Raw genomic sequence first — 22264 nt, 5'->3', positions numbered from 1 at the left:
AATATTATAAATAATTATATTCAATATATAATTACATTTAATAATATTTAAAGTTACAGATGGATGAAATGTCAGGTTTTTGTATGTTAAAACAAAACATAAGAACAATTACAATGATAATATTAACAACAATAAAACTGTAATCATTATTGTCTTATTATTATTATTATTATTATTATTATTATTATTATTATTATTATTATTATTATTATTATTATTATTGAATTAAATGAATACGTCTTATTTTTAAAACTAGATGGGCTGATGATAGTTTACGCTCACTGATACTGTGACTTAAACTCTTGCAGAATGCAGAGTTAACAACAGGTTGCTCTCATGATATGCACATGGACTATCACTTTAACATTTTATCTTCGTTTTTGTCCCTTTCTTAATTATAATCCTGTGTATAAAGCTCACTTTTTACTATCTCAGTTACGCTGTTACATTATCATGTTGATCTAATTTTTTTCGTGCAATTACAGACAAACAACGTTTTGAAAATGCTCAGTGTTTTATTTGCTTGTGAGACAGGATGAAAACATCTCAGCATGTGATGGTCCTCTGTTGCAGCTCTCTAGTGGTACTGCCTTCCCAGGGAGGTCACCACCACCGACAGGAACTTCTGAAAAGCTGCCTGGACCTCTCCATTGAAGTTATTTCCCATCTGGGCAGCAACCACAATGGTCAGGCAGTCAGCCAGCAGCTGCAACACAACAGGCACAAAACATCAACATCAACAACATAATAGTTGGGCTGATTATTGAATATAGATAACATTAGTCACAACTATCCCGTAACCCATTACCTTGAAGTTGTCAGGGTCCACGTGCAGTTTCTCTGAGTGCAGCACGCTCAGCTCGGCATATTCTTGCTTGATGTTGTCCATGTTCTTCACAGCCCGGTCCAGACCGTGCAGGATAGTTTTTCCATGATTGGCAATCATCGGGTTTGCAGCGATAGCAGCGGCATTGTAGAGGTTTCCAAAATTACCAAAATACCTCTCACACCAGGGGTAGACGACCAGGCACCTGAAAAAGAAAAGAAAACATTACAAAAAACTTGTTTGTCATTATCTCAGGTAAGTTGTGCACTGACAAAGTATACATATTACTAGTCCTTAAATAAGTCCTTGTCGATGGTGTCATAAACATTACGTCTCACGTTCACTCTAATTAATGCAAAATAACAAACACACCTCACCTGGAAAGAGCTGCAGGGCCCACGACCTCATAGTCCATCTTGTCAAAGATGTCCTGGATGGTGGTGCGCTCAAAGTCTGTCCACTCGACCATTTTGGTAGCTTTAGATTGTCCTGTGCGTATGTGTGGATACTGCACTGCCCGGCACCAGATGCACCTTTTAAAGCAACCCTGCTCCGCTCTCAAGCGTGTGATTGGTTGGTTGGTGGGCCGGCCATTTACAACAATGATAAGTTTATCTGCAGCACTCAGATTGTTTTCTGTGAAAGACAAAAAATAGCCTAAGATAAAAAGCATACCCCACCCACTCATAGGGCCCCCCAATTCAACAAAGAAAAATAATACAATCGCCCTCAGAGTCACATTGATTCATAAAATTGAAATTATCACAAATTGTTGGTATAGCCACAGCCTGATATATGCATAAACCTGACAAACAGTAGCAAAATGTCAGTTTTACCCACAGACTGCACAATAACAGCATAAAAACAGGTTTCAGGATCAGCACCTTGGACAGCGATCAAAACAATATTGGTGTGAATACGTTGATACTGTCAGCTGCACCATCATTTATATTTTCCAGACTGCTCATTGGAGACAGAAACGCTCAGCCATCAGGTTTTTGATTATAATCACCATTTCATTCAATTCAGTGCGAACTTTAGCCACTACAAGTTCTTCTTTCTTCATGCAACATTATCATAAAGCAGCACATCAAGGGTGTTTTCCTTTAATAGGATCACATTGTTGGATGGTACTCTGTGAAAATTATCTTCAGATTTTAATCACAATTGTATTATTGCTATGAATATGTTCATATGGTGGTTTTATTTCCCCTTATTAATGCCAGTTGCTGCTCATAGCACGCGATTGCCCCGGCTGTGTCCATAGATCTACATGAAAAACATAAGTTAAATAATGAGGTAGATTGCTATCAAACAATGTTTGACATTAAGTGTTGTAACTCAAAGAGGCTCTGGGGCCACCATAGGGAGATTTTTTTTTGTTTATGTCATGACTGCAATCTAACGTGAAACGCCCTCTGCATCATATCTTGGAGGTAGTCCTGGGTGTGTCCATGCTTTGTTTTAACTATAAAAACCACGATTGTTCGGGCTACAGAGCACTCAGCGAAACTCAAACAACAAGCAAGATGACTAGTCTCACTGCTAAGGATAAAGCCAATGTCTTGGCCTTCTGGAGTAAAGTGTCTACAAAGGCTGACGACATCGGTATGGATGCTATTTCCAGGTAAATATGACCTAAAACTGACTGATGTAAAATTCAACACTGATGTATTCATTTACATACTCACCCTTTTCCTTTTTTTACCCAGGTTGTTGACCGTCTACCCCCAGACCAAGACTTACTTTGCCCACTGGAAGGACTTGAGCCCCGGCTCTGAAAACGTGAGGAAGCATGGAAGAACTATCATGTCTGGAGTTGGTGATGCTGTGACCAAGATCGATGACCTGAAAGGAGGTCTTCTCTCCCTCAGTGAGCTGCATGCCTTCACTCTGCGAGTGGACCCTGCCAACTTCAAGGTGCACATTCAACTGATTCATTCATGATGCTAACTGTTCCTCAAACTTTGGTCTCAAGACTCGCAACAGCTTCATTTGTCATTACCAGACACATAATGTCCTTATGTACAGTGTAGATAATTCTGCTCCATTCAGAAAAACCTGCAGTGTTCAAATTGATGTATACTGTACATATGAAGAATGGAGTACAGAATGAACAATTGTAACAGCAAACATCTTGGACAGATGTGTGGAAGGGGAGATAAAAACTCCATATAGGTAACATCTATGTGATTATCTTCTGTTCACAGATTATCTCCCACTGCATCCTTGTGGTCATGGCCATCATGTTCCCCAAAGACTTCACCCCTGAGGTCCATGTGGCTATGGACAAGTTCCTGGCTGCCTTGGCTCTGGCTCTGGCTGAGAAATACCGATAAACAGCTGGAGAAAAAGACGCAAACTGCAGCATGAGTTTACTCTGCATATACTAAATAAATACATGAACAAAAAAAACATTTTTTTGTGTGTGATTACTTTAGACATTAAGGTTAAATTATGTTTCCAGTCTGTTTAACAGCACCATAAAATAGCAGAATATCAAAGTGGGGACAGTCATAAAGATCATATATTTTACCAAAGTTTAACAAAACAAAACAAATTTGTTTTAATTAATTATATCTACAAATGTCTTCCCTATGTGGAAATATTTAGTAATCTACGCTTTACCGATAATGCAATATTTTCATCAGAATATCCCAATACTATAAATATGTAAAGTTTATATATTTTCCCAAAGGTTTACACAATTATGTTGTATTTTGTTTTAATCTAATACTCACAGTAACTGTGAGTATAAAACTGTTAATATATGTGTGAAGTAACTATGAATAATATTCATTAATTGACTATCTATTCAATGTAAATTAATCAGATAAAATCAGTGACTTAATCATTTATTATTAAAGAGGAACAAATTAATGATACATCCTGCATTCATTCATACATTTTATTTAACTATATTATTTGTACTCTTATTATAAAGTATTACAAAGATTCCATGAATTAAGGAATATAGTGGTAAAACAAAATACAATGTAATTAGTATTGCATGTATATAAATATTATAAATAATTATATTCAATATATAATTACATTTAATGATATTTAAAGTTACAGATGGATGAAATGTCAGGTTTTTGTATGATAAAACAAAACATAAGAACAATTACAATGATAATATTAACAACAATAAAACTGTAATCATTATTGTCTTATTATTATTATTATTATTATTATTATTATTATTATTATTATTAATATTCAATTAAATGAATACGTCTTATTTTTAAAACTAGATGGGCTGATGATAGTTGACGCTCACTGATGCTGTGACTTAAACTCTTGCAGAATGCAGAGTTAACAACAGGTTGCTCTCATGATATGCACATGGACTATCACTTTAACATTTTATCTTCGTTTTTGTCCCTTTCTTAATTATAATCCTGTGTATAAAGCTCACCTTTTACTATCTCAGTTACGCTGTTACATTATCATGTTGATCTCATTTTTTTCGTGCAATTACAGACAAACAACGTTTTGAAAATGCTCAGTGTTTTATTTGCTTGTGAGACAGGATGAAAACATCTCAGCATGTGATGGTCCTCTGTTGCAGCTCTCTAGTGGTACTGCCTTCCCAGGGAGGTCACCACCACCGACAGGAACTTCTGAAAAGCTGCCTGGACCTCTCCATTGAAGTTATTTCCCATCTGGGCAGCAACCACAATGGTCAGGCAGTCAGCCAGCAGCTGCAACACAACAGGCACAAAACATCAACATCAACAACATAATAGTTGGGCTGATTATTGAATATAGATAACATTAGTCACAACTATCCCGTAACCCATTACCTTGAAGTTGTCAGGGTCCACGTGCAGTTTCTCTGAGTGCAGCACGCTCAGCTCGGCATATTCTTGCTTGATGTTGTCCATGTTCTTCACAGCCCGGTCCAGACCGTGCAGGATAGTTTTTCCATGATTGGCAATCATCGGGTTTGCAGCGATAGCAGCGGCATTGTAGAGGTTTCCAAAATTACCGAAATACCTCTCACACCAGGGGTAGACGACCAGGCACCTGAAAAAGAAAAGAAAACATTACAAAAAACTTGTTTGTCATTATCTCAGGTAAGTTGTGCACTGACAAAGTATACATATTACTAGTCCTTAAATAAGTCCTTGTCGATGGTGTCATAAACATTACGTCTCACGTTCACTCTAATTAATGCAAAATAACAAACACACCTCACCTGGAAAGAGCTGCAGGGCCCACGACCTCATAGTCCATCTTGGCAAAGATGTCCTGGATGGTGGTGCGCTCAAAGTCTGTCCACTCGACCATTTTGGTAGCTTTAGATTGTCCTGTGCGTATGTGTGGATACTGCACTGCCCGGCACCAGATGCACCTTTTAAAGCAACCCTGCTCCGCTCTCAAGCGTGTGATTGGTTGGTTGGTGGGCCGGCCATTTACAACAATGATAAGTTTATCTGCAGCACTCAGATTGTTTTCTGTGAAAGACAAAAAATAGCCTAAGATAAAAAGCATACCCCACCCACTCATAGGGCCCCCCAATTCAACAAAGAAAAATAATACAATCGCCCTCAGAGTCACATTGATTCATAAAATTGAAATTATCACAAATTGTTGGTATAGCCACAGCCTGATATATGCATAAACCTGACAAACAGTAGCAAAATGTCAGTTTTACCCACAGACTGCACAATAACAGCATAAAAACAGGTTTCAGGATCAGCACCTTGGACAGCGATCAAAACAATATTGGTGTGAATACGTTGATACTGTCAGCTGCACCATCATTTATATTTTCCAGACTGCTCATTGGAGACAGAAACGCTCAGCCATCAGGTTTTTGATTATAATCACCATTTCATTCAATTCAGTGCGAACTTTAGCCACTACAAGTTCTTCTTTCTTCATGCAACATTATCATAAAGCAGCACATCAAGGGTGTTTTCCTTTAATAGGATCACATTGTTGGATGGTACTCTGTGAAAATTATCTTCAGATTTTAATCACAATTGTATTATTGCTATGAATATGTTCATATGGTGGTTTTATTTCCCCTTATTAATGCCAGTTGCTGCTCATAGCACGCGATTGCCCCGGCTGTGTCCATAGATCTACATGAAAAACATAAGTTAAATAATGAGGTAGATTGCTATCAAACAATGTTTGACATTAAGTGTTGTAACTCAAAGAGGCTCTGGGGCCACCATAGGGAGATTTTTTTTTGTTTATGTCATGACTGCAATCTAACGTGAAACGCCCTCTGCATCATATCTTGGAGGTAGTCCTGGGTGTGTCCATGCTTTGTTTTAACTATAAAAACCACGATTGTTCGGGCTACAGAGCACTCAGCGAAACTCAAACAACAAGCAAGATGACTAGTCTCACTGCTAAGGATAAAGCCAATGTCTTGGCCTTCTGGAGTAAAGTGTCTACAAAGGCTGACGACATCGGTATGGATGCTATTTCCAGGTAAATATGACCTAAAACTGACTGATGTAAAATTCAACACTGATGTATTCATTTACATACTCACCCTTTTCCTTTTTTTACCCAGGTTGTTGACCGTCTACCCCCAGACCAAGACTTACTTTGCCCACTGGAAGGACTTGAGCCCCGGCTCTGAAAACGTGAGGAAGCATGGAAGAACTATCATGTCTGGAGTTGGTGATGCTGTGACCAAGATCGATGACCTGAAAGGAGGTCTTCTCTCCCTCAGTGAGCTGCATGCCTTCACTCTGCGAGTGGACCCTGCCAACTTCAAGGTGCACATTCAACTGATTCATTCATGATGCTAACTGTTCCTCAAAATTTGGTCTCAAGACTCGCAACAGCTTCATTTGTCATTACCAGACACATAATGTCCTTATGTACAGTGTAGATAATTCTGCTCCATTCAGAAAAAACCTGCAGTGTTCAAATTGATGTATACTGTACATATGAAGAATGGAGTACAGAATGAACAATTGTAACAGCAAACATCTTGGACAGATGTGTGGAAGGGGAGATAAAAACTCCATATAGGTAACATCTATGTGATTATGTTCTGTTCACAGATTATCTCCCACTGCATCCTTGTGGTCATGGCCATCATGTTCCCCAAAGACTTCACCCCTGAGGTCCATGTGGCTATGGACAAGTTCCTGGCTGCCTTGGCTCTGGCTCTGGCTGAGAAATACCGATAAACAGCTGGAGAAAAAGACGCAAACTGCAGCATGAGTTTACTCTGCATATACTAAATAAATACATGAACAAAAAAAACATTTTTTTGTGTGTGATTACTTTAGACATTAAGGTTAAATTATGTTTCCAGTCTGTTTAACAGCACCATAAAATAGCAGAATATCAAAGTGGGGACAGTCATAAAGATCATATATTTTACCAAAGTTTAACAAAACAAAACAAATTTGTTTTAATTAATTATATCTACAAATGTCTTCCCTATGTGAAAATATTTAGTAATCTACGCTTTACCGATAATGCAATATTTTCATCAGAATATCCCAATACTATAAATATGTAAAGTTTATATATTTTCCCAAAGGTTTACACAATTATGTTGTATTTTGTTTTAATCTAATACTCACAGTAACTGTGAGTATAAAACTGTTAATATATGTGTGAAGTAACTATGAATAATATTCATTAATTGACTATCTATTCAATGTAAATTAATCAGATAAAATCAGTGACTTAATCATTTATTATTAAAGAGGAACAAATTAATGATACATCCTGCATTCATTCATACATTTTATTTAACTATATTATTTGTACTCTTATTATAAAGTATTACAAAGATTCCATGAATTAAGGAATATAGTGGTAAAACAAAATACAATGTAATTAGTATTGCATGTATATAAATATTATAAATAATTATATTCAATATATAATTACATTTAATGATATTTAAAGTTACAGATGGATGAAATGTCAGGTTTTTGTATGATAAAACAAAACATAAGAACAATTACAATGATAATATTAACAACAATAAAACTGTAATCATTATTGTCTTATTATTATTATTATTATTATTATTATTATTATTATTAATATTCAATTAAATGAATACGTCTTATTTTTAAAACTAGATGGGCTGATGATAGTTGACGCTCACTGATGCTGTGACTTAAACTCTTGCAGAATGCAGAGTTAACAACAGGTTGCTCTCATGATATGCACATGGACTATCACTTTAACATTTTATCTTCGTTTTTGTCCCTTTCTTAATTATAATCCTGTGTATAAAGCTCACTTTTTACTATCTCAGTTACGCTGTTACATTATCATGTTGGTCTCATTTTTTTCGTGCAATTACAGACAAACAACGTTTTGAAAATGCTCAGTGTTTTATTTGCTTTTGAGAAAGGATGAAAACATCTCAGCATGTGATGGTCCTCTGTTGCAGCTCTCTAGTGGTACTGCCTTCCCAGGGAGGTCACCACCACCGACAGGAACTTCTGAAAAGCTGCCTGGACCTCTCCATTGAAGTTATTTCCCATCTGGGCAGCAACCACAATGGTCAGGCAGTCAGCCAGCAGCTGCAACACAACAGGCACAAAACATCAACATCAACAACATAATAGTTGGGCTGATTATTGAATATAGATAACATTAGTCACAACTATCCCGTAACCCATTACCTTGAAGTTGTCAGGGTCCACGTGCAGTTTCTCCGAGTGCAGCACGCTCAGCTCGGCATATTCTTGCTTGATGTTGTCCATGTTCTTCACAGCCCGGTCCAGACCGTGCAGGATAGTTTTTCCATGATTGGCAATCATCGGGTTTGCAGCGATAGCAGCGGCATTGTAGAGGTTTCCAAAATTACCGAAATACCTCTCACACCAGGGGTAGACGACCAGGCACCTGAAAAAGAAAAGAAAACATTACAAAAAACTTGTTTGTCATTATCTCAGGTAAGTTGTGCACTGACAAAGTATACATATTACTGATCCTTAAATAAGTCCTTGTCGATGGTGTCATAAACATTACGTCTCATGTTCACTCTAATTAATGCAAAATAACAAACACACCTCACCTGGAAAGAGCTGCAGGGCCCACGACCTCATAGTCCATCTTGGCAAAGATGTCCTGGATGGTGGTGCGCTCAAAGTCTGTCCACTCGACCATTTTGGTAGCTTTAGATTGTCCTGTGCGTATGTGTGGATACTGCACTGCCCGGCACCAGATGCACCTTTTAAAGCAACCCTGCTCCGCTCTCAAGCGTGTGATTGGTTGGTTGGTGGGCCGGCCATTTACAACAATGATAAGTTTATCTGCAGCACTCAGATTGTTTCTGTGAAAGACAAAACATAGCCTAAGATAAAAAGCATACCCCACCCACTCATAGGGCCCCCCAATTCAACAAGGAAAAATAATACAATCGCCCTCAGAGTCACATTGATTCATAAAATTGAAATTATCACAAATTGGTGGTATAGCCACAGCCTGATATATGCATAAACCTGACAAACAGTAGCAAAATGTCAGTTTTACCCACAGACTGCACAATAACAACGTAAAAAAGGTTTTAGCATCAGCACCTTGGACAACGATCAAAACAATCTTTGTGTAAATACTTTGACACTGTCAGCTGCACCATCATTTATATTTTCCAGACTGCTCATTGGAGACAGAAATGCTTAGCCATCAGGTCTTTGATTATAATCACCATTTCATTCAATTCAGTGCGAACTTTAGTCACTACAAGTTCTTCTTTCTTCATGCAACATAAATAAAGCAGCACATCAAGGGTGTTTTCCTTTAATAGGATGACATTGTTGAATGGTACTCTGTGAAAATTATCTTCAGATTTTAATCACAATTGTATTATTGCTATGAATATGTTCATATGGTGGTTTTTAATTCCCTTATCAATGCCAGTAGCTGCTCATAGAACGCGATTGCCCCGGCTGTGTACATAGATCTACATGAAAAACATATGTTAAATAATGAGGTACATTGCTATCAAACAATGTTTGACATTAAGTGTTGTAACTCAAAGAGGCTCTGGGGCCACCACAGGGAGATTTTTTTTTGTTTATGTCATGACTGCAATCTAACGTGAAACGCCCTCTGCATCATATCTTGGAGGTGGTCCTGGGTGTGTCCATGCTTTGTTTTAACTATAAAAACCACGATTGTTCGGGCTACAGAGCACTCAGCGAAACTTAAACAACAAGCAAGATGACTAGTCTCACTGCTAAGGATAAAGCCAATGTCTTGGCCTTCTGGAGTAAAGTGTCTGCAAAGGCTGACGACATCGGTATGGATGCTATTTCCAGGTAAATATGACCTAAAACTGACTGATGTAAAATTCAACACTGATGTATTCATTTTCATACTCACCTTTTTCCTTTTTTTACCCAGGTTGTTGACCGTCTACCCCCAGACCAAGACTTACTTTGCCCACTGGAAGGACTTGAGCCCCGGCTCTGAAAACGTGAGGAAGCATGGAAGAACTATCATGGCTGGAGTTGGTGATGCTGTGACCAAGATCGATGACCTGAAAGGAGGTCTTCTCTCCCTCAGTGAGCTGCATGCCTTCACTCTGCGAGTGGACCCTGCCAACTTCAAGGTGCACATTCAACTGATTCATTCATGATGCTATCTGTTCCTCAAACTTTGGTCTCAAGACTCGCAACAGCTTCATTTGTCATTACCAGACACATAATGTCCTTATGTACAGTGTAGATAATTCTGCTCCATTCAGAAAAACCTGCAGTGTTCAAATTGATGTATACTGTACATATGAAGAATGGAGTACAGAATGAACAACAACTGTAACAGCAAACATCTGGGACAGATGTGTGGATGGGGAGATAAAAACTCCATATATGTAACATCTATGTGATTATCTTCTGTTCACAGATTGCCTCCCACTGCATCCTTGTGGTCATGGCCATCATGTTTCCCAAAGACTTCACCCCTGAGGTCCATGTGGCTATGGACAAGTTCCTGGCTGCCTTGGCTCTGGCTCTGGCTGAGAAATACAGATAAACAGATGGAGAAGAAGATAGAGACTGCAGCATGAGTTTACTCTGCATATACTAAATAAATGCATGAAAAAAAATGTTTTTTTTGTGATTATTTTCCACATCAAGGTTCAATTGTGTTTCCAGTCTGTTTAACAACATGATAAACTAGTGGTATATCAAAATGAGGACACTCATAAAAAATTAATTCAGGAATATTGTGGTAAACCAGAATCAGAGGTAATTAAGTAAACATGCTTTATTTAAGTAAACAAAGACATTAATATCATTATTACATGTATATAAATACTATAAAAATAAAATTACAAAAATAATGACATTACATGTATAATAATTACAGTTAAAATCAATTTAAAAGTAATTTAAAGTCACAATTTGATGCAATATGGGTTATTATACAATAAACCAAAACATAAGAATAATAGCAATGTTAATATTAAAAACAACAAAACAATTATCATCACTGTTACTATTGTTCTTATTATTAAATCAAATGATACCTTACCAAGTCCTATTTTTAAAACTTGATGGGGTGATGGTAGTCAGCATTCAGTGACGTTGTAACTTAAACTCTAACAGAATGCTGAGTTAAAAATAGGTTGCAACGGATGCTTCACAGCCCCAGATGTAACTCAGCTGTTCCCCTCCCAAAAGCGTGTGATCTGATGGGTGGTGGCGTGTGATCTGATGGGTGGTGAGCCAATCAAGCACAATGTTATGGGTTTGCAACAGTGATAAGGGCATCTGCACCAGTTAGATTATTTCATGAGTTTAGTGGTGGTCCAGCACAATTAGGCTTTCATTGTGTCCCGTGTCATCATAATTTTGTGTTTTTTGTTTTTTCTATATTGTCAAGTTTGTAATAATGATGGGAATTAATAAGTAGGCCTGCAAAAACTCATTGAAAAATACAAATTGTCCACACTCAACAACACTGAAGTTGACAATATGCCTCATTTCAAACATGAATTCATACTACTCTCTTCACATTTACTCTCAAAATAAGACAATTTACTTCCCCTGCATTTCAACAGGGCAATTGATAACCATGGCAATGAATGCCAAAAAACCTTTTTTGTCCATGCAGGCATTTTGTTCTGCTTCATTCTTTTTCTGCTCTGGTACATCATCCAGTACATCTTCTTTAAAGGTCAAATATATAGACATTTCTCTCTCTCTCATTTTTCCCTTTTCTGAATCTTTTCATTCTTTTTGCTTCAACATCCTCAAATGCCTCAGCACCTACTGACAGTGGCACACTGCTTATGATGCCTTTCTTCATTGCCTCTGGTCCAAGTTGGAAACATCCCACACAGTCTTTATCACACAATCTTTGTATATATTAATATCCAGGGCTTTCTATCCCTGACATTTTGATATGCAATTAATGATAACATCCCACTTCTAGTTATCCTGACCGACTTTACAGCTCTCGTGGATTCTTGAAAATGCCATAAATTATTGTCAGCACTATCATCCCAACAGGAAAATAATAATAATAAATTAAAGCCGCAAGCGGCGATGGCGGGCCCTCGCTCACATATGCCACCACGGGGCCTGAGGCATGGCGGGGCTGTGGCGTGAAGCAGAAAGTGAGAAAAATCCAGTAGGGGGGTTCATCCAGTAGGGGGGCAGTCACAGGTAGTTACACATATGGTCTGGTGTGGTCTGGTGTGTTCAGGGCGGCCACTCATCAGTCATGTGAAGTTTGGAGTGAATTGGACAAAGCATGAAGGAGTTATGAGAGGTTGATGGTTCATCCACCAGGGGGCAGTAATGGGATGCGTGCAGGTGTGTTCAGGGTCAGTCCCTCATCGCACATGTGAAGTTTCTTGGAAATGGGACAAAGCATGAGGGAGTTATGAGCAGTTGATGGTTCATCCACCAGGGGGCAGTAATGGGATGCATGCAGGTGTGTTCAGGTTCAGTCCCTCATCACACATGTGAAGTTTCGTGGAAATCGGACAATGTTGATGCAAAAAATGGCACTTCCTGTTTCCACTAGGGGGCGACATGAGCGACACCCCTATCAGATGGAAGAGGTCTCAACCCTGTACCTGTGTATCAATTTTCATGATGATACGTGTTCAATAAAGCCATCAAAAAGCCAAACGTATTTTCATGGCGAGGAATTGATGGTAGCCACGCCCCCACAGGGACGCCATTACTCGTAGCTTCACAGTGTTCATAATGTAGCTTCACCAACTGGTTCTGCATGTTTTAGAAGTGGAATGAAGTTGATTGGGTCAACTATGTATTTTTCATGAATTTAAGTTCACTTCCTTTTACCACCGGGGGGCGCTATGAGTTACGTGGGAAGTTAATATATCGGGACGTTCAGGGTGGAGCCATCATCATGTCCAGCAAGTTTGAAGCTGATTGGATGAAGTATGTAGGCGTGAGAGCCACTCGTATGTACATGGCGAGCACGCCAAAGTTAGTTGAGCCCTGGCAGACACGCCCTTTGACCTATGGATGCGCAGAGCACAACTTAAGCTCAACTAGGTCTGGAGATGTTGCGTACCTAATTTGAACTTGATCGGGCGAACGCTATGGGAGGAGTTAATTTTAGGCGGGAAAAATCAAAACCAAAATGGCCGACTTCCTGTTGGGTTGAGGTCATGAGGTCAAGAGGCTTTTTTGCATATGTGGGTATAATACATATGTGTACCGAATTTTGTGAGCATAGGACAAAGTTAGCAAAATTCCCTATGGGCATTTTTGGACTTTGTAGGGGGCGCTATTCCGCCATTCTGCGTCGACCATGTGCGACCAACCAAAAATATCGAATTTCGGATGAGGCCGGACGTCCGTGCAAAAGTATAAGCATTTTCGCATTTGGGAAGGGGGCGAAATTGGGGCACGAAATGTCGGAAGAATAATAATAATAATAATAATAATAAACATTACAATTTCAATATAGCATTTTTCTTCCATACCACATGATTACTTGATTACTTGATTACTTTGGGGTCACTTGCACTTTTTGGTCACTTGCACGTTGGGGCACAAACGAATTTCAATAGGGCTTTCGCCAGGCGACTTGCAGTCGCCGCTCGGGCCCTAATAATAATAAACATTACAATTTCAATAGGGCTTTCGCCAGGCGACTTGCAGTCGCCGCTCGGGCCCTAATAATAATAAACATTACAATTTCAATATAGCATTTTTCCCCGGGGGTCTTCCATACCACATGATTACTTGATTACTTGATTACTTTGAGGTCACTTGCAATTTGGGGTCACTTGCACGTTGGGGCATGAACGAATTTCAATAGGGCTTTCGCCAGGCGACTTGCAGTCGCCGCTCGGGCCCTAATAAACATTACAATTTCAATAGGGCTTTCGCCAGGCGACTTGCAGTCGCCGCTCGGGCACCTAATAATAATAATAATAATAATAATAAACATTACAATTTCAATAGGGCTTTCGCCAGGCGACTTGCAGTCGCCGCTCGGGCCCTAATAATAAACATTACAATTTCAATAGGGCCCTAATAATAACTTTATTTGTATAACACCTTCATACAAAAAAACTGCAGCTTGAAGTGCTTTACAACAATCATACTGGGTTGAGAAATTTAAAAAAGACATGAATGAACATAAAATGATGTAAATGTACATAAGATGGAAAATAAAACTCACTTGATAACATTAATAGAAATAAGAATAAAATAAAATAAAAATGTAATACATAGAATGTGTACTTCAGTGGTGGTTATCTGAGATTTAATAAGTGAAAACTTGCCCTGTGTACACAATCCATAAATCGGTGCCTCGGTCTCTGAAGCCATAAGCAAACAGAAAGTCCCTTTTCCCAATGGACACAGACTCACCACCGGTCTTGATTAACCAAAATAAGCCTTACCCCAGAATTTCTTCCCACAGGTTTACACTCACTGTGGGTCTTATCTGTGTCAGGCACAACCACAAAGAAATACCCTATAGTGGTGCTTTGGAGGTTAAAACACACATCGTCTTTTTTCTCAAGCTTTCCATCCACCAACCTTAGCACCCATGTAACATAAATAAACCCTACAAATAATAAAATAAGATAAAATACATTGAATATACACTTCAGTGGTGGTAATTGGAGACTTAATAAGTGAAAACTGTATACAATCGGTTCCTAAGTCTCTAAAGCAAACAGTACCTTCCTTTCCCAAAAGATACAAACTAACCATTGTTCTTATAACCAAAATAAGCCCCTTTCACCTTACCCTAGAACAGAGTTTAGTGAAACTAGAATACACAGGATGCATAACATGGAAGATAAAACCCACTGACATGTAAAATAGATACATACTTAATAATAATAGTTATAACATAATATTAATCATATAGGGCCTAACAAAGGTATGCAAAATACAAATAGCCCAATATTTTCTATGCAAAATAACTTTATCCCTTACACTCACAGAGTTTCAATCATCTGCCTCTGGATCCAGCAGTGTTTCTGTACTGTTGGAGACATATGGACTGCCACTGCTGTTTTGAATAATGCCAAAGTTGCATAATGCTACTTGAGCTAGTTGAGCTAAGAAGAGCTTGACATGGACCCCAGTACTTTTAGAGTAAAAAATACTTGTAGTGAAATACATATTTCACAAATACTTTATATATTTATGTATGTCAAACTATGGACCACATTCCACCACAGCCTCCATAATGTCTCTCTGTCTTGTTCACAGCAGTTTGCCAACTGCATCACCATTACCATCTGCAAATTCAGGAGCCCTTACACCTCAGGTCCAAGCTATCTGGCAGAAGTTTCTTTGTGCAGTGGTTTATGCGTTGAACTGTCAGTACTACTACAGAGCTAACCTTAACTGTTCTAGGTAGAAAAAAAAAAAAGAATAAAACTCATATTTAGATATTTCTAGTCTTAATTTGCTTTGTTGACCAATGTATATGGACCCAAGTACAGTTACAGTAAAAGGCAGGAGTCTAGAGATGCTTTCAAGATTGAGTTTTATTGAGTTGGCAGAGTAATGGTTGACTATTTGTACCAAGCTCGAATTGAACTGAATTGAATCAACTTTATTGTCCACCTTATTGAAACTGTGTCTTCGGCTTCCTCCAATACATTAAAAATACAAACAATACACACCATATCATGAAGACATTAAAAACATACAAAACACAAAAAAAACATTACACCAACTGACAATTGTGCAAAGGGGCAGGAAAACAGCAAAAACCATTGTAATAAGTTAAAACCTATTAAAAGGTATCTTTAAAAAAACAACAACAACGAAAACTGATCTAACAAGTTATGTTTTTCCAGGTTATGTGCTTCACATTAATAGTCATTCTTCCTGGGCCCTGATTTTGGTATTTTTGAGGTAGAAGTTGTGTTGGCAACAAAGGTACAAAACACAACCGTTGTTCTTATTATTAGTTTGCCTGCTATGCACGGCATTGGCACATTTGGCCTATGCTAACCTCCATACTTGTAATCAGGTGTACAGCTCTTAATGTTTAGTTTTATTGAAATACAACAACCTCAACAACATCTGCTGCATCAAGAGAACATAAACAGGAAAAATATGTTTTTGCATTTTTTAATCCTTATATAACAATATTGTGCAGTTTAACCTCTCTGGCTTCCCTGAGCTTTACATTTTCTGGAGTCTGGCCCTTGTTGATCTTCCTGACAAAGTTCCTGGTCATTTTGCTCTCTAAAAAGAAATAAACTAATAGATATATCACACATGTATATGCCAACATGTGACAACCAACCCCAAAGAGAATGTGACAAGCACCACACTGCGATTTTTTGTTACCAGCAAAGCTAACAACCACATGTAACGTAACTAAGAAAAAACTATCTAAACTATCGCACTCTTCATACTTTTTAGTGGTAATTATTGTTTTATCATAAACTCATTGTGTAAAAGCCTAGAAGAGAAACACTGAAGAGCTGTATATTTACATGTTCAAGTGAAAAACGCTAAACGTCCTCTCATCTCAATGTCAAGCAGTTTACTCCAGAACTGACCTTTGAAGTAGCATCTCACCCAAATTCAGAAGCTTTCAGTACCAACACTTTTTAACAGCGCCATCTAGGGACCGAGATCTAATGAATGTGACAACCAACCCATCTTCTACTTATAACATTGACTTTACTTTAGATTACTTCTTTTTACTATTCGATTTTCTTGCCTTTGGTGCATAGCTAGTCTCACAGCACAAAAAATGACATAAGCATAAACAAACAAACAAATAAATATATATTTTTTTATTTTTCATGAAAAATTACATAATTAATTTAATGTATTGAGTTTCTTTTCACATTTCCATACATCAAATTTTATTTAGGATATTTCTGTATTCATTTATTCATGCTTGTGTCTTTTTTGTGCTCCTTACGCGTCAGGTTTCCAATTCTTCAGAAAAATTTCCTCAGGAATGTTCTATGGATGTTGCAGTACGGACGTTGCATGTCCACTGGAGGGCGTCCCAACACCATAATGTAAACCCAAGTGCTCTGTCTATGTTCTGCGCTGTATTCTAAGGTTTACACCCTGTAAATGTATTTATCTATTTATTTATCTGGCTGTGGTATATTGTGATAATAAACATACCACCGCCAGGAATGAGATATCGCTTTTATAAAACAACCACCAAATATTACAATACAGACATTATAGACACAATCCCATAAAAACAGTTTTTTTATTAAATAACAATGACATTACAAGAGCAATTTACAAGAGAATAGTTCCCTTCCGGTGGTTGTTATGCAACCTTAATAAAGTGATCAAACCAGAGTGTATTCACGTTTATATGAACGTTCCCATTAATTGTACATCCATGGAAACACTGTCCAACCTCACCGGGGTCACATTGCAAAGTGTTTGCAGGCCTGCTCATTTTGTTAGGAGATGTGCTGCTTTGTGTGTTGATGATGGTGCTCCACCTTCTCCGCGCATGTCGCCGATAGTTATGGAGACAGCCCTCACATTTGGACATTGCCTCTCTTGCTTCGAGGCCCACACCCGAAAGCTTTGGCATGGTGGTCAAAGGTAGGTGGAGTTCTGGATCGTCCCTGCTTGCTATAGAGCTGCTAATGCCACGACTATTGACCAATCAGATTGCAAGAATTGAACAACCCGTTTTATAACACTACTTACTAACCTATCAGCATGTTATGTGCTCCGAGTTTGTCGAATTTGTTTTTTATTTTTGTATGCACTTTCAAGTTGATGTAGCCTAACTTTAAACAGCATCAAATTAGAAATGTTGACTGTGTTAGACATTTTTTTAATAGTAGGCCTACCAGGAAAATCAGCGGTTATAGGCTACGGCATACATAAGTACGTAATAGGTCGCTAATTGTACCACACCACAAATCACTGATAGAGCTGGCTTGGCCAGTGACAGGTGTATTAACGTCATATGGATTTTCTTTAACATAGAAGAGAGACTGAGAGAAACCCACTAAATAAAGGAGGATTTTGCTGTTTTTTCCCCTGTATACTTAAGATGTTTGCTTGCCTGTGCTTGTTTTATGACACCGGTCTTTGGACATGAAACGGAAAGTATCGCTGCCATAAAGCCAAGTAAAGAAAATACAATTTTGCAGTTTTTCCAGGCATATAGGACTACCATAGAGTACAGATGCTTAGGATATGTAAGAGCAATCACAAAGCCACGGACTCGACTGTTTGCACATAGGAAAGAGCAGGAATCCTAAAGAAAAACATAATATTTAATCAACAATCTGTTATTTGTGTTCTTTATCAAATACCATCTGTAATTAAATAAGGAGTAATGTTAAGCCGCGTACAGAGGTGGGTCCTGCGCTGCTCGATATAAAATAAGAAATATAGGCTTATTATGAGCGATTGTGTCTGCAAATTTAGCAGTTGACGAATGAATAGATAGCTGCCGAAGATGTACATTTATGTTTGTTAAGTATTCGTATATGGCTGGATAATTTAGTTTTTACCTGGCTGAAGTGAAAGGTCCAATAGACCTCTGCCGTGTCCGTTCACACCGTGTTGTCTGACTGTGTTTCTGCAGATGTGAACAGATGTGACCTATTGTTTCATGCCCTCCTTTCTTAAGTCTCCACCCATTGTAACTGAGGCGAATCAGCTGGTAGTGTGAGCCAAAGTCAGCAAATAGGACATGAAAGAAGGTTTGAAGACTTTTGTCCATTATCTGGAAAATACTACACATTGAGCCATTTGAATTTAAGCATCAGTCACACTTCAGTGGTTCCCAATAGTCAAAGAAAGCTTTAGTTTTAAGAAAATATCACCTAAACGCAGGTCAGACCCAGATCTACAACACTCTAATTAAATTAAATGGAGAGTGTAATATTATACAACCATACCGAGAAATACCAGTTGCGCTGCAGTCTGTATCAGCTACTGTGTACTTTATCTAATTTATCTTTTACCCTCTTGGTGGATCCACCCTTTGGAGGCTCCAACACCCCTTTAGATAAGCCTCGGGAACGCCATTAATTGGCAGCAAATAGAGAATGACCTTGCCACTTTGAGGTCAACTGGAGACCCAATTTATTATTTATTAACTGCAGAAACTCGACCTCCAAATCAACATGTTTGGTCTGTCACCTATGAATGGTCTGGTCTGTCACCTATTTACTATATATTTTCTATAAAATGTTGATTTACACACAATTCCCTTCTTTTTTTTAAATTTGTTATAGCATATTGCATGCTGTAAACAACATGAACAAGCATTAATTGTGCAGAAGTATGTGGTAAATAAAGATAAAATGCTTAAAACCAGAGTCAAAAAACATGTTTTGACCTAAGAACTAGTGAATTTTGGATTCGTCAAAACTAAAGATTATTTATATAAAATATGCCACTTCAGGGTTGTTTTAACTCTTCATGTTGTGCAACAAAAAACAGCTTGTTTCCAGTTTGGCACAAATCTAAATGCGAGGTTATAACTTTACTCCCTACCAATACTAATACCAGAATACTTACTCTTATAATATACTTTAAATGTGTTGTTTTCAGTGGGTCTTTTTGTTTTGCAGTTTCATAAGTTGGCCCACACATTTTTAACGAACCTCTTACATTTTATGAAAGCAGAAACATTTAAATTGATACTTAAATATTACACTATGGTTTCGTGTGTATTTCAAACTGGACTTCGGATAAGTCTTGAGAAGGTGTTTTTTTTTTTCATTTTTCCGTTGTGTGTTTATCTCATCCAAGTTGCAATGTAATGCCATTTGGAGTCCATCCAAATGCCACACAGCCTATCTCGTAGGTGGCCCGGGTGTGCCCATGCCTTGCCTCATATATATAAACCCCCCAAAGTTCAGTTTGCTGCAACTAAACCCAATTAACAAGCAAAATGAGTCTCACCGACAAGGACAAGGCCGCAGTCAAGGGCTTCTGGGGTAAGGTCTCCGGCAAGGCCGACGAGATCGGCGCCGACGCCTTGGGCAGGTAAATATGACCCATAACTGACTGGTACTGTTCGTGATATGTGTGTTTATTGACTTATTAATGCATTACTTTTACTACTCCCACTACTAACTAATTCACTCAATCGTATGTATCTATGCAGGATGCTGGTCGTTTACCCCCAGACCAAGACTTACTTCTCCCACTGGAAGGACGTGAGCCCTGGCTCTGCCCCGGTGAAGAAGCACGGAAAGACCGTGATGGGTGGAGTTGCTGATGCTGTGTCCAAGATCGATGATCTGAAAGGAGGTCTTCTCTCCCTCAGTGAGCTGCACGCTTTCACCCTGAGAGTGGACCCCGCCAACTTCAAGGTATATATCACTGATCCTGATAAGCACACATCCCATAATTCAGTAAACTGTGGTACTTTAGGGAACAATTCATTTCACAGGTTCCCCAAAGTGCACAATTAAACACACAAAATAGCCATGTAAAGTAAGCTATATCTCTATGTGCTCTATTTCTATTTGTGGCCAAATGTGTTTATTTGAGGATGTGTCATCATTAGTAACCTCGGGCACAGTGCAGTATACGGAATTATTTGGACATCCGCAGGTTTTTCACTGTCTACTCCAGCATATTGGATTTGAGATATATGTGGTCATTTTAGGGTTTGAAATCGTTAATAGGTGAACAGGAGTTTTCATACTTTGTGATTGTCCGTCAAAAAAAAAAAAATGTTGGCAACACCAGTCCAACCCTGATCAACCATTCACCCTTAAAGCTTTAAGTCAGCGCGTTCAATTTGTTTCACTTCAAATAAAAAAGTCTCAGCGCATGTCAGAGTCTCTTCCGGATTACGTTTAGTCTACATATAAATTAATGAATTCTGGTCACACACACACTAGAAAGAAATGTGACCAAAATATCAAAGGTTTAATTAAAGGTGCAATTAAACATAAGATTAATCTAGGATCCAGCGTTTGCAGAGTTCTTCATTAAAGCGCAAAGTGTGCAAGAAGGAAAAGTAAACAGGGATGTGACGGAAACTGGGTGATGAAAATCAATGATGCACACTAGAAGTTAGTTGTGGCCATCTTACCCTTCTCATCCTGAATATACAACGGAGAGCCTACTTCTAAATTAGAACAATAAAACAAAACGGAGACAAACAGATGTAAGAAGAAGCACAGGGTTTATGATCTTCTTAACCTTGAGAAACTGACGTATCATTTTATTTAAATGAGGCCTTTTGGCCACAATTTCCAAAAGTATGTGTAAAACCTGTGGTAATTAGTTTGAATGTTGGCTAAAAAGGTCTAATATAGAAATGTATAATTTATATATTATGCATTATTATATAGGTATGTAAATTTATACCTTATGCTTTATAAACACTCAAACCAGACAGGGTCGATTTTGACCCGGGGAAGAAAAAAGTTGCACGGTCGACAGGAAGACAGCAGGAGGGATTAAAAATCATTATCGTCTTTTCCCAGATCCTCGGCCACTGCATCCTTGTGGTCATGGCCATCAAGTTCCCCGCTGACTTCACCCCTGCGGTCCATGTGGCTCTGGACAAGTTCCTGGCTGCTCTGGCTCGTGCCCTGTCTGAGAAATACAGATAAACAGCTGGAAAAGATTGACGGGACAGCAGCGTGGAATTCAACACGCTCACCAAGTCTGAAGATGAATAAATGATCAAAAGCAATGTAATTGTCCCGGTTGTTTTTGTAGTTAAGTGTGTTTTTTTCTTGCTGGTAAAATGCTTCAAATCAATAACACTCATGAAACCAATACAGCGATATTTCATTATTAATCGGAACATATAAAGAGCAGAAGGTTTTTGTAAAAGACAAGCATTATAAATTCCTAAAGGAAAAGAATGAATGCAGAATTCATTCAAAAAAATCTTCTTACTTATAAAGCTAAAGAATAACAAAACGTTTAAGAGACGTAATGTCTATTACAACTACAAAAAGAAGTATCAAGAATCTTCGTCAAAGTAAAATACTACCATTTTGAGAATTAGTTATTAAGTCCTATTCACATTTTGGAT

At 38.2% G+C, this 22264-nt stretch overlaps 7 protein-coding genes across 7 annotated transcripts; 4 read left to right on the top strand and 3 right to left on the bottom strand.

The window, feature by feature from the left end:
* Window positions 1-551: 551 nt before the first annotated feature.
* Window positions 552-1304, bottom strand: LOC133998981 (hemoglobin subunit beta-2-like). The gene is made up of 3 exons (XM_062438056.1): window positions 1204-1304; window positions 809-1031; window positions 552-706 (listed from the first exon to the last, which is right to left on the bottom strand). The coding sequence occupies exons 1-3, from the start codon at window positions 1293-1295 to the stop codon at window positions 578-580; spliced, it is 444 nt and encodes a 147-aa protein (XP_062294040.1). The 5' UTR covers window positions 1296-1304; the 3' UTR covers window positions 552-577.
* Window positions 1305-2355: 1051 nt separating this feature from the next.
* Window positions 2356-3171, top strand: LOC133998969 (hemoglobin embryonic subunit alpha-like). Its single transcript, XM_062438037.1, has 3 exons — window positions 2356-2453; window positions 2539-2746; window positions 3037-3171. Exons 1-3 carry the CDS (start codon window positions 2356-2358, stop codon window positions 3163-3165), a joined length of 435 nt encoding a protein of 144 aa, XP_062294021.1. The 3' UTR covers window positions 3166-3171.
* A 1207-nt stretch (window positions 3172-4378) lies between these two features.
* Window positions 4379-5131, bottom strand: LOC133998974 (hemoglobin subunit beta-2). Its single transcript, XM_062438044.1, has 3 exons — window positions 5031-5131; window positions 4636-4858; window positions 4379-4533 (listed from the first exon to the last, which is right to left on the bottom strand). The coding sequence occupies exons 1-3, from the start codon at window positions 5120-5122 to the stop codon at window positions 4405-4407; spliced, it is 444 nt and encodes a 147-aa protein (XP_062294028.1). The 5' UTR covers window positions 5123-5131; the 3' UTR covers window positions 4379-4404.
* A 1051-nt stretch (window positions 5132-6182) lies between these two features.
* LOC133998968 (hemoglobin embryonic subunit alpha-like) lies at window positions 6183-6999 on the top strand. Its single transcript, XM_062438036.1, has 3 exons — window positions 6183-6280; window positions 6366-6573; window positions 6865-6999. The coding sequence occupies exons 1-3, from the start codon at window positions 6183-6185 to the stop codon at window positions 6991-6993; spliced, it is 435 nt and encodes a 144-aa protein (XP_062294020.1). The 3' UTR covers window positions 6994-6999.
* Window positions 7000-8200: 1201 nt separating this feature from the next.
* Window positions 8201-8944, bottom strand: LOC133998943 (hemoglobin subunit beta-2). Its single transcript, XM_062438001.1, has 3 exons — window positions 8853-8944; window positions 8458-8680; window positions 8201-8355 (listed from the first exon to the last, which is right to left on the bottom strand). The coding sequence occupies exons 1-3, from the start codon at window positions 8942-8944 to the stop codon at window positions 8227-8229; spliced, it is 444 nt and encodes a 147-aa protein (XP_062293985.1). The 3' UTR covers window positions 8201-8226.
* Window positions 8945-10000: 1056 nt separating this feature from the next.
* Window positions 10001-10821, top strand: LOC133998953 (hemoglobin subunit alpha-1-like). Its single transcript, XM_062438017.1, has 3 exons — window positions 10001-10098; window positions 10184-10391; window positions 10685-10821. The coding sequence occupies exons 1-3, from the start codon at window positions 10001-10003 to the stop codon at window positions 10811-10813; spliced, it is 435 nt and encodes a 144-aa protein (XP_062294001.1). The 3' UTR covers window positions 10814-10821.
* Window positions 10822-20090: 9269 nt separating this feature from the next.
* LOC133999181 (hemoglobin subunit alpha-1-like) lies at window positions 20091-21916 on the top strand. The gene is made up of 3 exons (XM_062438366.1): window positions 20091-20247; window positions 20369-20576; window positions 21705-21916. Exons 1-3 carry the CDS (start codon window positions 20153-20155, stop codon window positions 21831-21833), a joined length of 432 nt encoding a protein of 143 aa, XP_062294350.1. The 5' UTR covers window positions 20091-20152; the 3' UTR covers window positions 21834-21916.
* The last annotated feature ends 348 nt before the right edge of the window (window positions 21917-22264 follow it).

This window comes from Scomber scombrus, chromosome 18 (assembly GCF_963691925.1).
Source record: "Scomber scombrus chromosome 18, fScoSco1.1, whole genome shotgun sequence".
NCBI lineage: Eukaryota > Metazoa > Chordata > Actinopteri > Scombriformes > Scombridae > Scomber > Scomber scombrus.
Note: the sequence above shows the minus strand (reverse complement) of the source record. Positions and strands in the feature narration are given on the sequence as shown.

What these genes read in the sequence shown, in the direction of transcription:
- LOC133999181 (XM_062438366.1), top strand. Translation starts at nt 20,153, where the DNA reads ATGAGTCTCACCGACAAGGACAAGGCCGCAGTCAAGGGCTTCTGGGGT. An exon ending in GGCGCCGACGCCTTGGGCAG is followed by an intron (nt 20,248 to 20,368) that starts GTAAATATGACC and finishes GTATCTATGCAG; the next exon opens with GATGCTGGTCGTTTACCCCC. An exon ending in TGGACCCCGCCAACTTCAAG is followed by an intron (nt 20,577 to 21,704) that starts GTATATATCACT and finishes GTCTTTTCCCAG; the next exon opens with ATCCTCGGCCACTGCATCCT.
- LOC133998969 (XM_062438037.1), top strand. Translation starts at nt 2,356, where the DNA reads ATGACTAGTCTCACTGCTAAGGATAAAGCCAATGTCTTGGCCTTCTGG. An exon ending in GGTATGGATGCTATTTCCAG is followed by an intron (nt 2,454 to 2,538) that starts GTAAATATGACC and finishes TTTTTTACCCAG; the next exon opens with GTTGTTGACCGTCTACCCCC. An exon ending in TGGACCCTGCCAACTTCAAG is followed by an intron (nt 2,747 to 3,036) that starts GTGCACATTCAA and finishes TTCTGTTCACAG; the next exon opens with ATTATCTCCCACTGCATCCT.
- LOC133998981 (XM_062438056.1), bottom strand. Translation starts at nt 1,295, where the DNA reads ATGGTCGAGTGGACAGACTTTGAGCGCACCACCATCCAGGACATCTTT. An exon ending in GGCCCTGCAGCTCTTTCCAG is followed by an intron (nt 1,032 to 1,203) that starts GTGAGGTGTGTT and finishes TTTCTTTTTCAG; the next exon opens with GTGCCTGGTCGTCTACCCCT. An exon ending in TGGACCCTGACAACTTCAAG is followed by an intron (nt 707 to 808) that starts GTAATGGGTTAC and finishes GTTGTGTTGCAG; the next exon opens with CTGCTGGCTGACTGCCTGAC.
- LOC133998953 (XM_062438017.1), top strand. Translation starts at nt 10,001, where the DNA reads ATGACTAGTCTCACTGCTAAGGATAAAGCCAATGTCTTGGCCTTCTGG. An exon ending in GGTATGGATGCTATTTCCAG is followed by an intron (nt 10,099 to 10,183) that starts GTAAATATGACC and finishes TTTTTTACCCAG; the next exon opens with GTTGTTGACCGTCTACCCCC. An exon ending in TGGACCCTGCCAACTTCAAG is followed by an intron (nt 10,392 to 10,684) that starts GTGCACATTCAA and finishes TTCTGTTCACAG; the next exon opens with ATTGCCTCCCACTGCATCCT.
- LOC133998974 (XM_062438044.1), bottom strand. Translation starts at nt 5,122, where the DNA reads ATGGTCGAGTGGACAGACTTTGAGCGCACCACCATCCAGGACATCTTT. An exon ending in GGCCCTGCAGCTCTTTCCAG is followed by an intron (nt 4,859 to 5,030) that starts GTGAGGTGTGTT and finishes TTTCTTTTTCAG; the next exon opens with GTGCCTGGTCGTCTACCCCT. An exon ending in TGGACCCTGACAACTTCAAG is followed by an intron (nt 4,534 to 4,635) that starts GTAATGGGTTAC and finishes GTTGTGTTGCAG; the next exon opens with CTGCTGGCTGACTGCCTGAC.
- LOC133998943 (XM_062438001.1), bottom strand. Translation starts at nt 8,944, where the DNA reads ATGGTCGAGTGGACAGACTTTGAGCGCACCACCATCCAGGACATCTTT. An exon ending in GGCCCTGCAGCTCTTTCCAG is followed by an intron (nt 8,681 to 8,852) that starts GTGAGGTGTGTT and finishes TTTCTTTTTCAG; the next exon opens with GTGCCTGGTCGTCTACCCCT. An exon ending in TGGACCCTGACAACTTCAAG is followed by an intron (nt 8,356 to 8,457) that starts GTAATGGGTTAC and finishes GTTGTGTTGCAG; the next exon opens with CTGCTGGCTGACTGCCTGAC.
- LOC133998968 (XM_062438036.1), top strand. Translation starts at nt 6,183, where the DNA reads ATGACTAGTCTCACTGCTAAGGATAAAGCCAATGTCTTGGCCTTCTGG. An exon ending in GGTATGGATGCTATTTCCAG is followed by an intron (nt 6,281 to 6,365) that starts GTAAATATGACC and finishes TTTTTTACCCAG; the next exon opens with GTTGTTGACCGTCTACCCCC. An exon ending in TGGACCCTGCCAACTTCAAG is followed by an intron (nt 6,574 to 6,864) that starts GTGCACATTCAA and finishes TTCTGTTCACAG; the next exon opens with ATTATCTCCCACTGCATCCT.